General features: G+C 36.8%; 1 protein-coding gene across 1 annotated transcript; it reads right to left on the bottom strand.

The window, feature by feature from the left end:
- Positions 1–5,409: 5,409 nt before the first annotated feature.
- Positions 5,410–7,210, bottom strand: LOC108993854 (UDP-glycosyltransferase 92A1-like). Its single transcript, XM_018968889.2, has one exon. The coding sequence runs from the start codon at positions 7,095–7,097 to the stop codon at positions 5,607–5,609; it is 1,491 nt and encodes a 496-aa protein (XP_018824434.1). The 5' UTR covers positions 7,098–7,210; the 3' UTR covers positions 5,410–5,606.
- Positions 7,211–16,616: the final 9,406 nt, after the last annotated feature.

Below are 16,616 nucleotides of genomic sequence, written 5' to 3'. Positions count from 1 at the left end.
GTATTTCCATAGTCAACCCCCTTGAGCCTTATTTTACATGAGCCTTTGTTTGTTCTTTTAACTACATAAACCATTCTTGTTGCCTGAAAAACCATGAATGTTACAGTTTGAGAAAATACTTTGGTGGAAATCTACATTTAAAGAGAAAGTTAGTTCAAATGAAATTATACTCTATTTGATCAAAGTGTGTGAGAAAAAGAGAAAAAAAAAAAAGTGAACGAAAAAAAAAAGGGTTGAAGTGGTTGAAGATTTGAAAATGCTACAAGAATTGAGGTGGCTGAACGAAAATGGTGGGAGGCAGAAAAAAAAAAAAGAAAAAAATTATTTTTACTGGGTTTGTCTTTTATTCAAATGTGATTTATCCATCATGACAGGAAAAAAAAAACTCAATAAGTGGAGTGCAAATCACTTCAGATTTTGTTGAAGGTGTACTTGGTACTACTTCATTTATTACAACAACAATAATATCACAAGTATGAGCATATAGTCGAGGAAGAGTTATGGCTTAAATCATATGGATATCTCTTTTATTATTTTTTCCACTAAGTATTTTCCCAGTTTGCTTTGATTTTCCATATCCATTTCTTTCTTAACCCTCACCCTGTGGCCTGCCATTACAACCTGATTAAAGACCTTTGATCTCTGAGTTTGGTTTGACTACATTAGTGGAGGGGATTTCTAAAAATTGGACTTATGGGGTCAAGTTTGGAGAGAATTCTTCTGGTTTCAGTTGTTCTACTTTTATCTGAATTTACAGGTGGTTTGGAGTTGAATTGACTATATCACACACACACTCAAGGTCTTCGCTTTAGGTTAAAGTATATGCTTAACACTTGCTTGACAAATTGCAAAATTTTTTATTGATTTTCTTTCTATCTTTGATGTTAAAAGAGTAAAATACTAGTGATGAAATCAAAATTCAGATCATGGCTTGGTGAGTGATGAAACTTCTCTATGGGGTCTAGTTATAGTCTATAGTAATATTTTCTTTTATTTTCTTTTTATCTGAGGACAAACAAAGTTGTAAGTTTGGGGGTGTTTGATGACTTGCATAATTTGTTATATTTTATCACTTCTTAACTTTAAACTTTAGTCTAAATACTCTATTATAGGACTAAAATGCTAAACTATTAATAGAAGTCATTGAAATTAATATGTATTCTTGAATTGAGTTTCTATTTACTTTGGGATACTCTTGAATAGATTTTTATGTTTAATTTCAGAGTTTATAAAATAGTAAGTCCAAACCCATTCGAATTCAAAGGGCTTTCAAGTGGGCAAGACGTTAGAACAACATAAGAACTTTCAATGAGTGTAGGATTATTCAAATAAGGATAATGATGGGGTTTGAGAGTAATTCGGATCAAAGTCCAAAACGCACTAGCAGACAGAATGAACATACTTTAGTATTTTAATTATAACTTTACACTCTAATATCGGATTGATGTGATTCTTGATGCGTTGGAAAGATATTTTAAATCGCTACAAAGTTGTATCTAATAAGGTTTTCCCAATTCGAAATCCTAAAGCGCGTACATGGCTGCCAAGTTAAGTCCTAAATTTTAGGCAATTTTGTGTGCAGAAATACGAAGACATTAGGGTTTCTTTCCTACCCTATTTAAGCATATCATTAGCACGAAATTGAGGAGTTATTTTTTAAAGGGGCATTTCTTTGGGGTTTTTCATTTCAGACGCTGCAGCTTGCGAGGGACGACACTGCGGACTGCGATGAGCATTTTCAGTGTTCATTTTCTTCTATTCTTCTCTTAGAAAAATTATGGTGAATTTATTTATGTTGAATTTAAATTTTAGCATGAACTGAATTTTCTTTATTCTAGGAAAATGATGTAATCTAGTTCCGAACTATGCTTGCTTTTCTATGTTAATTTGAATTAATTATCTTCTATATTTGTCTGATTTATTCTGAGTTTATTGCTTCTGATTAACTGGCCATTAATTAGATGATTTTAATCTTATGATTTGCTGTCGAAAGAGAAAATTATAGGATAGAGCTTGGATATTTCGACATAGGTAAATATAGAGATCCAAAGACTTATATGAACCTATGTAGTATTAAAATCATTGATCTTATTGCTTTCTTACTTTATTAATTTCCATATTCTTGTGTAAAATGATGAACAAGAATAATTTCCAATTAACTGTCGAAAGAGGCTTTTGGATGTTTGTGGTGATTTGCTAACCAACAGAGAGAATTAAATTCAATTAGCTAGATGAGTAAAGCATAGTGAGAAATTAGGTGAAATCGATTTCCTAGAAGTTTTCTTTCTCATTGATTTGATCTTTGAACAATATCTTTCTTTTCGTTTGAGTATTTTCTTTGAATTTATTTTATTTTAAATTGCAATTACAAAAATCTTAGTGACTTTTCTAAATAAAGTTGAAATTAATATAATTTCAATATTTGTCAAAAGTAAGTTACCAATCTCTGAGGACGATACTCTTCTCATCACTTTACTATAAAACAACGATATTGTGCACTTGCAGTTTTGCACCGATCAGAGGGCATGTAAAAACTGTTTACCAACCTGCTATAACCTAAGACATAAATATGCTGAGATTGACACAATGTGTTGCTTCTGCAGAAGTGAAGAGGAGGACCTATCACATGCTCTTGTCTACTGTATGAATTAACAAAGGTCTGGAAACTTTATTTGCCTTTGCTGTTTGAGAGTGCAGAACCTCAGAATTTTTTGGAGCTAATGTTGTTGCTGAAAGAGAAGGGGACTATGGATGATTTTCAAACTTTTTTCTTAATTGCATGGGGATTATGGTTTAGGAGAAATAAGAGGATTCAAGAGAATATTTCTTTTGCATCTAAACGAGTGATTGCTCATGCATTATCCTTGCAAAATTTCCACAACGAGCTGGTGCAGTCTTCAAGTTCAAATCCAAAGATAGTGTTTCAGCTGGAAACCTCCTCCTATTGGTTTTCTCAAGTTTAATGTTGATGGAGCTATGTTCTTTAGCTAACATAAAGCTGGAGTGGGGGTTATTCTCAGGGATGAAAATGGCAGTGTTATAATGGCAGCAAGTAAAGTTGAAAACGAGGTTGACGATCAAGAAACAGTGGAACTGGTTGCTATGCTTCGAGATCTTCAATTTTTTCTTCAGTCAAATATCTCCAGACTAATTCTGGAATCTAATTTTTTGGTGTTGATTAACAAGCTACAAAGACCAGCTGCAACTTCTCTTTCAAATGTGGGGAATCTGCTGAAAGAAGTCCAAGCTTTGATGACACGTTTTAGTGTGTGTAATTGTCAACATGTAAACAGGTTGGGTAATTAGGCAGCACATAAGTTGGCTCACTTAGCATGGAATATAGATGAGATTGTTATGTGGGGGGACCATGTACCATAAGCCTGTTGCCCAAGCTGTTTGGGTTGATAAGAATTCTTTGTAATTCTGTTATTTGATAAAATGCATGATGTTTTGATATAAAGTAAATAAATAAATTGGACATACACTTTCTGGTAGATTCTTCTTTTGGCCATGTAGAGTGAGTCTATGACAGGAAGAAATAGTAAAAGAAGCAGCAGTACAACAGAAACTAAAAGAATAAAAGCAAAACTACGTTGCTTTCCTTTCACATTATCAACAAGTCAGAAAATATACAAAACAAAGTTACAATTCCATAAACTGAGTCTACAAATCTTTAGTACCATCAATTTCAAAACCCAAACAAATATTGTATTTCGATCATCAAACAGGAAAGGAGAAAAAATTGAAGAGACTTCATAATTAAAAACAAAAACAAAAGAACACAAACAGTACCTCAGATTTCATAACCCAACACAGATATTGTATTTCGATAATCAACAGGAAAAGAGAAAAAAAATTGAAGAGAACTTCATAATTAAAAAAAAAATGCAATCATGAGCTCAAATTTAAGAACCCAACACAGATATTGTATTTCAATCGTCAACAATAAAATAGAAAAAGAATTGAAGATAACTTTAATTTTTACAATTAGGGAAATAAACCGTCACTTTTATAATACCTCAAATTTCAGTCTATTCACCATAATCCCAACAAGAGATCCCAACAAGACCAAAACCCATCTAGGGTTGTAATCGAGCTAAGCTGAGCCGAGCTTTGGCTTGCCGAGCTCAGCTTGACTCAAAATAATCGAGCTCAAGCCCGAGCTTGAGATTTTTTTTTATTCTATGTTTGAGCTCGACTCGATAAACTTAACTCTTAACTTGAACTCGTCCTACGAACGAGTTCGAGTCGAGTCGACCTCAAGCTCGAATTGTTTATTTTTTTATTTTTTGAATAAGATTTAATAATTAATAAATTAAATAAATAAAAAAATATAATATTGAATTTATATAACTAACAAATAGAACCTTCATTGAATTATAAAATTTTAAAAAAATTATAAATAATTAATATCCAACTAGTTGATATTTATCCAAAATAACAATATATTATATGCGTGTATATATTATTAATATATACACTTAATATGATAACATATATCTATTTCATATATGGTTCCCACATACTAGTATATGAAATTATTAAATTTTATCGACTAATTATTATACAAATTATAAAATATACCTATGAAATATATTCACTATATAGGCATAAGTAATTAGATTACATATTATATATTTAGTTATAAAGGTAGTATGCTTATATTATTAGCTAATAAATATATATATATGTATATATACATAGGTGTATATATATATATTTCTCAATATATGAATGAGTTTTAATCGAATCGAGCTAACGAGTCGACTCGAGCATAAACGAGCAGGCTTTAACGAGCCTTAGCCGAGTCAAGTCGAATTTTGTCGGGTATGTGTCATTTACAAATCGAGCAGGTATCTGCTTTCACGAACGAACTTTTTTTTTCATAAATTGAGTTCGATTCAAGTTTAACCAAGCGAGTACCGAGTGGACTATCGAACAGATTGGTTCATTTACAACCCTAAACCCATCTGTTGGAAGGGAATGATCGCACGGAGGGGATGAAGTTAGGGCTCAGTAGGACAGGGAGGGCTGAAACTCAATAAGGGGACGAAGCTCAGGAGTATGGGGACAGAGCTCAAGAGGAAGGAAGGGAACGAACTCGGGAGGAAGTGTGGATGAAGGAATAAGGGGTAACGTCGTGCATTTGGGGACGAAGGGGAAACATTTCAGTCTGAGCAAGAAGGGGGGAAAGAGAACGATGTCGTGCGTTTGTCCATTTGGCCTCAAACACCCACATAAGGCGTGCGCGGGCAGGCACCTGTTTGAGAACGAACTGCAGGTAGATTTTCTCTAAGAAAAATGATGAGTTTTACCCGACTTTCCGCATTCTCGTGCCAAAAATCTTGGGATCAATAGCCATTGAACTTTAACAGAGATGTCCGTTACTTTTGCAACAAGAGGCAACGCTGACCAAAAAACAAAAAGAATGCATAATTTTATTCTCTCGCTGAACCAGTGTCGGTAAAATCCATTCCAAGCAACAAAATTAAACCATCCTAAGCTCACAAATAACCACGAAAAAAGTTGGCAATCCCGATGAATTAACCAACGGAAAATTAATCTGATTTTGCTGAGATTTTCAAACACGGATCGGCCATTCATGGCTACTCTTGTCTCTTGTAGAGAACGGTTCTCACAAATTCATCCACTGCCTTCAAAGAAGAACCCTTCTCTTCTCCCTCTTCTCGTACTGCTAACTTTATCAGCTGTTTAATCTCAGCTGCCTTCTTCCTCATATCCTCCCCTTTTCCGTGTTCGTCCATGGCAGATTCTATGACCCTCTTCACCTCCTTCGCCTCAATCACACTTTGAATCCCTCTTGTCAACTCCACACTCACACCCATCTCCTCCATTAACATCTTTGAATTGAACGCTTGCTCTGCCGCCATTGGCCACCCTACAATCGGTACGCCCTGGCTTAAGCTTTCTAACGTCGAGTTCCACCCGCAATGACTCAGAAAAGCTCCCGTCGATTTGTGTGATAGAATGTCCAACTGGGGCGCCCAGTTGCGAACAATCAAACCTCTTCTGCTTTGTTTCATTCGTTCTTCAAATCCCTCTGGCAACCACTCAGCTCGGAATTCACCGTTCAGGTCGAAACCAAGGGGTGGCCTCACGACCCATATGAAAGATTTTCCACTCCCCTCCAAGCCAATGGCTAATTGCATCATCTGGGAGGCACCGATAGTGTTCTGAGAACCAAAAGAAATGTAGAGGACCGAATTGGGACTTTGCAAATCAAGCCACTCCAGGAACTTTTCAAGTGGGAGACTTGGTTTTTTCCCTGCACGTTGTCTTGAAACACGTGCGTGTGAGGAGGACGAGCTCTTAAGAGCCGCTGGGGGAAGAAGTGGACCAATAGCCCAAACAGGAAGTCGGATATATTTCATGAGAAGATCCAGGCCCAAAGGTTCGATTTCCTCGACTGAGTTACAGAGCCACCCAGAAGACTCCAGGCAACGTGAAAACTGCGGCTGCATAAACTTAGACCACACGTCTGTACCATCAGCAGCTCTCAGATATTGATGCAGTTGAGAGCGATGGAAACGAACACTTTCTGGGAAGCCCGGTACCAGGAACTCATCGGAATCTGTAGAACGATGTGGGAGGTTCAGACAAAACGAGAAGTAGGCCAAGGTGCCGTAGGCGCCACCGGTGCTGAACGAGACGTTCACGGTGCCCACACTCTTTGCAACATCAACAGCCCACCCAAAGAAAATGTCGGAAATTATGCAAAGTGGAGGTCGCCCTTCTTGGTCTATGATATCATTGAGAAGGCGCAAGAGAGGATATTCGAGACTCTGGGACGCATAAAAGAGCTTTATCACTCTGTCCAGAGACAAGTTCTCGGTGTTCTCGGTGTTGGGAGGTAAGTCGTGGGCAGAGCTGCAGAAGGGGAGCTCGGCAAAGAGGATTTTGAAATCAGAGTCGGTAGAAATGGAGGAGCGGAGGTACTGGATGTTGAGCTTGGTGCTGGCAATGGTGATGGTGAAACCAGTTCTTTGTTGCAGCTGCTTTGCGAGGTCAAGAAATGGTATGAGATGTCCATGTGCCAGGAATGGTAGCATTACAATATGCTCCTGAGAGTCCATCATTATTTTTTCGTTTTGGAGTTGAATGGCAGCAGGAGGCGATGAAGAATCTTAAATTGAACTTTGATCTTTGGAGATAAGGGGTTAGTGGGCTGGAAGAATGAAAATGAGAGGGCTTTACTGCTTTTTGCTGCAGTCTAGTCTGTCTAGATATAATCATATATTGATTCAAAAAAAAAGATATAATCATATATTATGTCAGCATCATAAAAAAAAAAATAATAATAATTTATTATTAAAAAATTAATTTTTTTATATAAATTTTATATTTATTTATTTTATTTTAAAAAAATAAATAATATTTATACATTCTATAATTATAAATATCATATCTTAACAAATGGGGATCCAGCGGACAAATTTATAAGGTATAATTCTTCAAAAATTAAAAATAAAAATAAAGGATTTCGGTAGTTTAAGTCAATTCGGGCACTGGAAGTGGTATGGCCAATGGGGAGAGCTTTGAGAGGAGGGCTTATTGAAAAGACAAAAGTTGAGTCGCTTTCGGAATTAAATACGCAACTTTAATTAATCTGGATGGCAGGTCGGGTCCAAATCCAAAGCTGTAAAAAAAACAGCAGATGCATCAGTGCTGATCACGCATGGGAGATTCGATTTTTTATTTTTTGTCTAAAGGCATTCATTCCAATGGAAAAGTAAACGGTTGTGTACATAATAAACAAAGAAGCAATAAAGTTGGAATACGAACAGACAACACTGTATTTAGTTTACAATATACGAGAGATCTGAGAAGAGACAAGAGTATTGTTGCCATTGTCCCCTCTGTCTATTGAACTATCCCTCACTCTGCCTTCACATATAACTCTCTGAGAATGTTATGAACCCACTTCAGGAGTAACGATGAAGAACAGTTAAAAGGACCTTTAAGCCAACACGGCCCCATTTGCCCACAAGGTCATAAAATTTGCGGCTAACTCCAGTACAAAAAAAACTCTATAATGAAGTTGCATAACCCTCAACTAACTTGCAACCCAATTCACATCATTTCCAAAAAAGGAATCCATTGCAAAAGAACATAGTTTCTGGATATGAAGGATGCTTATTGACTATACCCTGACTTATCTTGGCAGGTAAACCAGTTAAAGGACCTATAAGCCAACACAGCCCCATTGAGTCGGCAATCTCACTTGAGATCAACTCAATTCAGGGTGTGTTTAAATGTTGAAATGAGTTGAGTTGAATTGAGTTGAGTTGAGATGATAAAATATTATTAGAATATTATTTTTTAATATTATTATTATTTTTAGATTTGAAAAAGTTGAATTGTTTATTATATTTTATATTGGAATTTGAAAAAGTTGTAATGATAAGTTAAGATGAGTTTGAGATCCAAACTCACCCTCAATCTAACTTTAAGCTGAGTCTAATATCCAATCATTTAATTTTTAAATTACTAAACTCATCTCAACTTAAAACTTTTTTACACGTGGGATCCACAACTTTTTTCAATTCAACACTTCTTTACATGTAGAACTCATAACTTTTTCTAACTTCTCATAAATATATCTAAACTCATTTTAACATTCAAACACATTTAAACTCATCTTAGGTGGATCCCATAAAATTCACTCAACCATCCTAATTCACTATTATTCATAAAGAACTCAACTCAATTTAACATTCAAATATCTTAACACTTCTATGAAGAACCCAACATTTATCCCTGTACTTGCTGCACTTAGACTATAACAATCCGATCAAGATATTATTAAGGATTGAAGGTGAATGGTCTTATCGGATGTTATTTTATATTATTATAGAATTTTCTTATTGTTATTATTAGTATTATCATTTTTATAGGATTCTATGGCATTAACAAGTTGTTTATATTTTAAATATAAATTTTTATTATAGCTATTATTTTAGTTATAATTGTTAATATTTTCATCTTTATTAGTAATAATCTTTCCTAATTACCCTTTAATATTTTGGGATCTCCCGTCGTCCTTCACGCCTTTCATCCTTTTGGACGTTCAACATTAATTTGAACGTCACGTTGTCAATGAAATGCAGCGCTGAAATCATCATTTTTATACCTCTTCTGCCACATTATTTTTCCCTTCACGCCGTAATCTTCTCTAAGGTAATTTCTTAGTCCAAAATCTACTATTTTTCCCTCTAAATCTCTATTTTTAATTTTTTTCCTTTTACAGTAATATTTTATTTATCATTTAGAAAGTGATTCTGAACCCGATTTGGGCCAAAGTTTTAAAATAATAAAGTCTAATTACACTACTAGTTATAAATTGGAAATGAAGATATGTTAAATAATAATTATATGATATTAGTATAAAATAGAATAATTGTTAAATTATTTTTCATAGTATTTATTTAATTAAGTAAGATATTAGAACACATTCCCATAGACAGATTTAGTAACATTTAATATTTCGTATAGGTGACGAGATACAAAGTGTGTAACACCCAGGGCCAACACTAAGCTCGCGTCCAAATTCAATTTTTTTTAGATCAATATGGATGAAAAACCCACTTGATTTAACGAATAATTTGGAATAGGCTACGTGTCCAAAATTTCTTTTATTTTTTATTTTGGTAGAATATGAATTTTTATTGAGCTTGTAATTAGGTTAAAGTGCATTTAATAATTTATAGACCATGTATGCATTTCTTTTGTAGTGGCCCAAGATTTATTCTAAAAGCCCAACACGACTACTCAATATCTCATGCACATTTCTTCATTTTTTTTTCTACTTCTCTAGGGTTTCAATTACCTATATAAATACATCCATACCCTCACATATGTAGAAACTTTCCGAAGCTAGGGCTGTCGCACGTTCACTCCCCCACGTCTCCACTTCCAGGCAGCACCAAACTCACGCACACAACCCAGTTTTCCTACCCTATGATATTTTCTTCTTTCATAGCCACCAAGTCCAACAAATTTTAAGTTTGCTCACGACCTCGCACCTCCAAGCCCACACACAGTCAGGCCATGCAGGACTTTGTTGTGGTCATGCTAGACACCACCTCATGCTGCCGAGGCCTCCAAGCTCTGTCCTACAACACCTCCAGCCACAATCCTCTCTTCTAAGCCAAGCCAACCATAGTCGCACCCATCGCCCCCATCATCAAAGCCTAAAGCCCCACCGTATGCTACTCATTGCCTTCCACCGAAGTGCACCGTGGTGAAGCAGCACCACCTTCATTCCCTCCTACAAACTGCAGCCACCTAAACACACGACAACAAGCCCCCTGCCCCACATCTGTTAAACCATACTCCTCCGTCATGGCACCTGGACATGCCAAGAGAAAAGAAAGCCATCAACAATGAAGTTTCCCATCATGGCCAAAGAAGCCCTTATGTCTCACGGCGTCGCATCCTCACGGACTTCCCTCTACCCTTGTCGCATGGAACAAAAGCAAGCCACTGCAACGTGAGAAGACCCCACTGTTGTAGTCCGTTCCCGACAGTAGAACAATCACACCATGAGCCTCTACCTCCAAAAACAACCAACACTGCCTAGTTTCTCCAAGCATCAACGCCAACGACATGCCCTATTTTCCTCAACAAAAATCGAGTAAGTTGGTGCTCCAACAGCCACCCACACACGTCCCCATAATCGCCACATGGCCATTATAGGCCACAGACACAGCCAGCCACGGGATTTCATAGAGAAGCCAACCACCATGGAAGCCCAGGCCTCCTCCACCCTTCTCGGCTGTCTTCATGGTAAAACTCTCTCTCTTTCTCTCCCTCAAGTTAACAGTTTCTCTGGCTCCCTCCGTTTTCTCTCTCTCAATGCCATGTCGCCGTGCTCACCACCGTCGACCTCTGCCCAGCTCATTGTCCCAACTCTCAATCAATATGCCTTATGTGTTGCACAATTTTGGTTCAGGGTTCTTTTTACTTTTGTCTCACATATATTCTTGTTTCCAGCCATACCCAAAGAGCACATGCATGTTCATGTTTTTATTTTCCAAAATGCCCTTGTCATTTAGTAGGTTTCATATTGGACTGATTTTTATATTAAACTTGTTTTGAGTGGACTTTGTTTGAAGCATAAGAATTTACATTTATGGATTCAAATTAAATTACTAAATATTTTACAACTAATTTCAATAGTAAATAATAAGATTTTAATTTTATTCTAAATGCTTTAAAATCAATTTAAGTCTATCTTACTAAACGAGTTTTTCGCTATTTATATTATTTTAATTTGATATAATTATTTTATTAAGTAGTAAATTGTAAGTATTTAATCTTTTATTTCAAACACTTTAAGCCTATTATATGAAATAAAGATTGTATGGTTTAGAATTAGATATGATTAGTAGTTTGCAATGATTTTTAATATAAGTATTATTAAAGATATTTTATGAAATACTATTGTTTAAGAAGCATCATCCTCTGGCGGTTATTAAATAAACATCATCCTTTGGTGGTGGCTATTTTAGAACCTTTTCTTAGGTCAAATAAATGTGGCAGGTGGGCAAAATGGATGAAACTACCACACTTTGTGAATAATGTTGTGGTTGGTGGTAAAGTATGGTTATTTTGGGAGGACGGGTGTGATTTTGAATTTGTTTAGTGTCTCGATCAGGCGCTGACAGGCTGGTTTGTTAGGGGTGAGATGCGCACCTTGGTCATGGTTGTATACGCAAGTTATTTTCAAATTCATCGGCAAGAGTTATGGGATTTTTTGCATGGGATTAATCCTGGGTTATAGCCATGGTTGGTGGCAGGGGATTTTAATATTATTCGAAGTGATGATGAAAACGTAGGGGGGTTGTTCCATGCTCCTTGCGTTAAGGCAGATTTTAATGGGTGTATCCAAGATTGCAGTTTATTAGAGATTTCGTTTGTGGGCCAGAGGATGTCATGGTGTAATGGAAGACTAGGTGGTCAGCGTATTTGGGCCAGATTAGATAGGGCACTGGTGAACACAAATTTTATCAATATTTTTGCTGATGCCCGGGTTGAGTATTTATCGAGAACATCATTAGATCATGCGCCGATGCTGATTTCTATGGCGCATGAGAGAAGGAGCAGTGTCAGACCGTTCAGGTTCCAACGTATGTGGGGAACTCATGAGGGCTTTATGGAGGTAGTTGGTCTTCATGGTGTAGATCAGTGGAGGGGTGTGCTATGGTGCGTGTTAGTAAAAAATTGAAACGGCACAAAAAAGAATTGCAAAAATGGAATGTTGAGGTTTTTGGAAGAGTTGAGGTTGATCTAAAGGCCATTGAAAAAAGGCTAGGAGAGTTACAACAGGTTGTTATCTTAAATTAATCGCAAGAGGTTGAAGAGGAGTTGCTTAGTTGTAAGTAACGACACATTCAATATTTACATCGAGAGGAAATTATGGGCTGTCAAAAGTAGCGTATTAAGTGGCTTACAAAAGGAGATTCCAACTCGGCTTTTTCTCATGCAGCCAAGAGAGTTAAAAAAAAAAATCAGAATGTTGAGAGGATGAATTTAGAGAGTGGTCAGGTGCTTCAGTCGGTTGAATCAGTGCATGAGGGTGCGGTTAATTTTTTTGCTGATTTGCTTAGGGCTAACGTAGTGGAGTGGGATGAGCGTGATCTGGGGTTGCTTGCGCCTGTAGTGTCTGAGTTGGAGAATGCGGTTTTGGATAGCAGTGCGACTATGGAGGAGGTTCAAGCCTCGCTTTGGTCCATTCCGCAGGATAGTAGTCCTGGGCCCAACAGATTTTCGGCAAGTTTTTTTATTTTGGCTTAGGAAATTGTAAAGGAGGATTTACTGGATATGGCACGTGATTTCTTTGAAGGTATCCCTTTGTCTTCATTCTTTGGGGCTACTAGTCTTGTTTCAACTCCAAAGGTAGAAGTGCCGGCTTCTTACTCTTAGTTTCGGCCAATCAGTTTATGTGGGGTAGTATATAAAATTTTATTGAAAATATTGGTGAATCGATTGACACCAATTTTAGAAGGGATTATCACGCCGGAACAAGCAACTTTTGTCCGAGGTCGAAGCATCTTTGATAATATATCCATTGCTGAAGAAATGGTGAGTGGTCTGAACAGGAAAGCTAGAGGTGGGAAGGTAATAATTAAAATAGATATGGCAAAAGCATATGATCAGGTGAATTGGAGATTTTTTATAGAGGTATTGAAGAGGTTGGGCTTTTCTGAGAAGTGTCAAGCTATCATTTATAATTCTGTTTCCTCCCCAGTTTTTTTAGTTATGCTAAATGGTAGCTTGAAGGGTTATTTCATATCTTCCCGGGGTTTACGACAAGGCAATCCATTATCGCCTTATCTTTTTATCTTGACGGAGGAGATTTTGTCTCGAATGCTTCATCGAGAATTTTTATTGGGTAGGATAAAACCACTTCAGCCGATGGGGGGTAGAACTATTACACATATTTTGTATGCTGATGACCTGTTATTATTTGTGAATGGAGGAAGAGACTCGATACGGAACACAATGCGCATATTGAAGGTGTATGAGAAGATGTCTGGACAAGAGGTGAGTCCAAATAAATTGTCTCTATTTTTTTCTTCATCTTTTTCATTGTCAAGGAAGGAAGATTTGAAGAGATTGACTGGCTTTGTGGAAGGATTGTGGCCTTGTATTTATTTAGGAGTGCCATTGTATGTGGGTCGTATGTTGATTCGGTTATTTGAGCTGTTGTTGCTAAAAGTGCAAAAAAAGCTTGCGAGATGGAAAGGTAAGTTATTATCCTTTGAGGGGAAGATTATTCTCTTGAAGCATGTATTAAATAGCATGTCTTAAATAGATTATCCTTTCTGTGATGAATGTTCCGAATGGTGTAGTTAAGGAGCTAAAGGGGATTTTTGCCAATTTTCTATGGGGGTTGAGTGTTGAGGAAAAAAAGAGAAAATGGGTTTCATGGAAGAGGATTTGTTTGCCAATGGAGGAAGGGGGTTTGGGAATTCGTGATCTTTTGGATGTCCAAACTTCCTTGTTCATGAAGTTTGATTGGAAGTTATTTAAGGGGGTTCTTTGTGGGCTGATTTATTTAAGGAAAAATATGTTGGCAACTCACATCTAGTGTCGGTGATATCGTCTGGGAGGGGATCCAGATTTTGGAAAGGAATTTTAAAGGTTTTTCCTATTGTGTTGAGTAATTCGAAATGTTTCATTCGAGGGGGGGAATCCAGTTTTTGGTATGATAATTGGTTGGGGGATGGTGTAGTGGCGGATTTAGAGGTGGTGGTGGGTGATCTGGGCTTGAGGATCTAGGATTTACTGGAAGGAAGCAGCTGGGATGTGGCTCATGTACAACAGTTCGTTGGTGCCGAAATGGCTGATAAAATTGTTCATATGTAGGTGAGGTTGCTTGAGGGGCGGGATGACTACGTTCGGAAGCAGGCGGATGATGGGGTGCTAACGTCTAAACTGGCATGGGAGTTAGTGAGGCAAAGGAGCCCGATCTGCTTGTGGAGAAAGTGGTTATGGCAGAATGAAGTTTTAAAAAAAATGTCTTTTGTGATGTGGCGAGCTCGTCTTCATGCTTTGCCAATGGATGAAAGAATTAGTCAACTGGGTATCCCAATGGTATCGAAGTGTAATTGTTGTGAAGCTGCTCAAATGGAAACATTAGATTATGTCTTGTGTGATGGGGAAAGAGCTAGGCGGATTTGGGATTTTTTTGCTAGGGTGTTTGGGATTAGAATGCCGCAGGTGAGAATGTGGCAATGAGTTGTTAATGTTTGGTGGTTACGGGCATCCACTTGCTCTCAAGTGGGATGGCTTTGTGGGGTTGCAGCGATAATTATTACATGGTTTATCTTGAGGGCGAGGTGTACAATGCGTATGGAGGGCGAGATTTTTTATTGGAGACAAATTGTGCAATGTGTTAAAGGTTTTTTTGTGGAGCTTTCAACCTCTTTAAGAAAACTGAAAAATCTTAATGGCAGGGATGTTTTGATTTTGCAGGATTTGAATTGCCCAGTGATGTCGATAACTAAAAAGGAGGTGAAGAAGATTGCTTGGACTAGGCCGGGGGTGGGGCTAGTAAAGTTGAACGTCGATGGAGGGTCTTGTGGAAATACGGGCTTATCTGGAGGGGGGTGTCATTAGAGATGACCATGGAAAGGTTATTGCTGGATTCAGTCATTGCTATGGGTATGCTACTAATAATATAGTTGAATGCCGTGCTTTACTTGATGGTCCGAAGGTGTGTAATCAACTTGGGCTGAGAGATTTGGTGGTAGAGTCGGATTCAATGGTGATTGTGGGGTGGTTTAGGTCGGGTATATGCAAGTTTTGGTATTTATAGAATTTTTGGAAAGAGGCAATTTATTTATTTCATTTGATGAATGTCAGTGCATGGCATATTTATCGTGAAGCAAACATGGTTGCTGATTTTCTTGCTAAAGAGGGGGCGATGGGGCGTAGTTTTGAGTTTTGGGGAGAGGAATTTAGAGAGAGGCATTTTCTTGGGCTTTTAGGTACTGATAAATGGGGTCTCCAATATATTAGGGGCCATTAAAGTATGTGGGGATGTTTTTGGGATGAACTTGGGACCTGATTTGTATTTTTTAGAGGTTTTGTTTTTTAGTGTCCTTGGTTTGATTTTGTTTGGTATTTCTCCACCGTAAGTGAGGGTTTTTAATAAAATTGGGGAGGAGGTCACTCATGGACATGTGAGCATCCACTATTTGAAAAAAAAAAAATTATGATTTCCCTACTACGTTATATGTTAGCAGTATTAAATTATCATTTCAATAATAGTTATTAAGAGAGTTTTAAATATCATTTGAGTTAATTTCTAAAATGAATTTAAGTTGTTTTCCAAATTTTATAAAATTATATTATAATAAGTTAAGAATACTTTTAATGACGACAGTATTTGTTAGATTTCTTACAACTAAATAATTATAAAAATATTTTCGCAGTATGAATTTAAGTAAATGGAGAGTTTTAGAAAGTCATTTTAGAAGCTTAGTAACGTTTAGCATTCCGTATAGGTGACAATTGATATTCATTCGACACTGTTGTGGAAAGATTCAGAAAAGTTAAAAAGTTTAGGTAAGCGGGGTTTATATACTAGTCTTTGCATTAAAGAAAATGACTCAGATTGATTTTGAAAATATGCATGTTTGTTTTAAAAAGAAACCTAAAAACAACTCCAAATAAGTGTTTTGCATACTCATGAAATCTGTGAAAGAATGAAGTATTTTTTATCATGATTGATGTAGACATGAGCTTATCTTTAGCATTCTATTTTTCTGATCTATGCAAAAAGAGAAAATATAAGATTTATGAAAATTTGTGCATGTCATGTGAAGATGTTCCAAAGCTGTTTATGAATATGTGAAATGATCTGATTCTACTCAGTGCTCTATTTTGATATGATGTAGCATCTGAAAACCTTGACATGAAATTTTGATTCTGATTATAATCTGGTTTCAATGTTACTTATGTTATGTTTTTGTTAAGGTCCCACCACAGGTATAATGGTGGTTTATAACCCTACAACGGGGGTTAAATATGGTATACGACCTAGCCACAAGTATAATAGTGGTATACGGCCCTGTCATAGGTATAAT

Source organism: Juglans regia, chromosome 12 (genome assembly GCF_001411555.2).
Source record: "Juglans regia cultivar Chandler chromosome 12, Walnut 2.0, whole genome shotgun sequence".
Lineage (NCBI taxonomy): Eukaryota > Viridiplantae > Streptophyta > Magnoliopsida > Fagales > Juglandaceae > Juglans > Juglans regia.
Note: the sequence above shows the minus strand (reverse complement) of the source record. Positions and strands in the feature narration are given on the sequence as shown.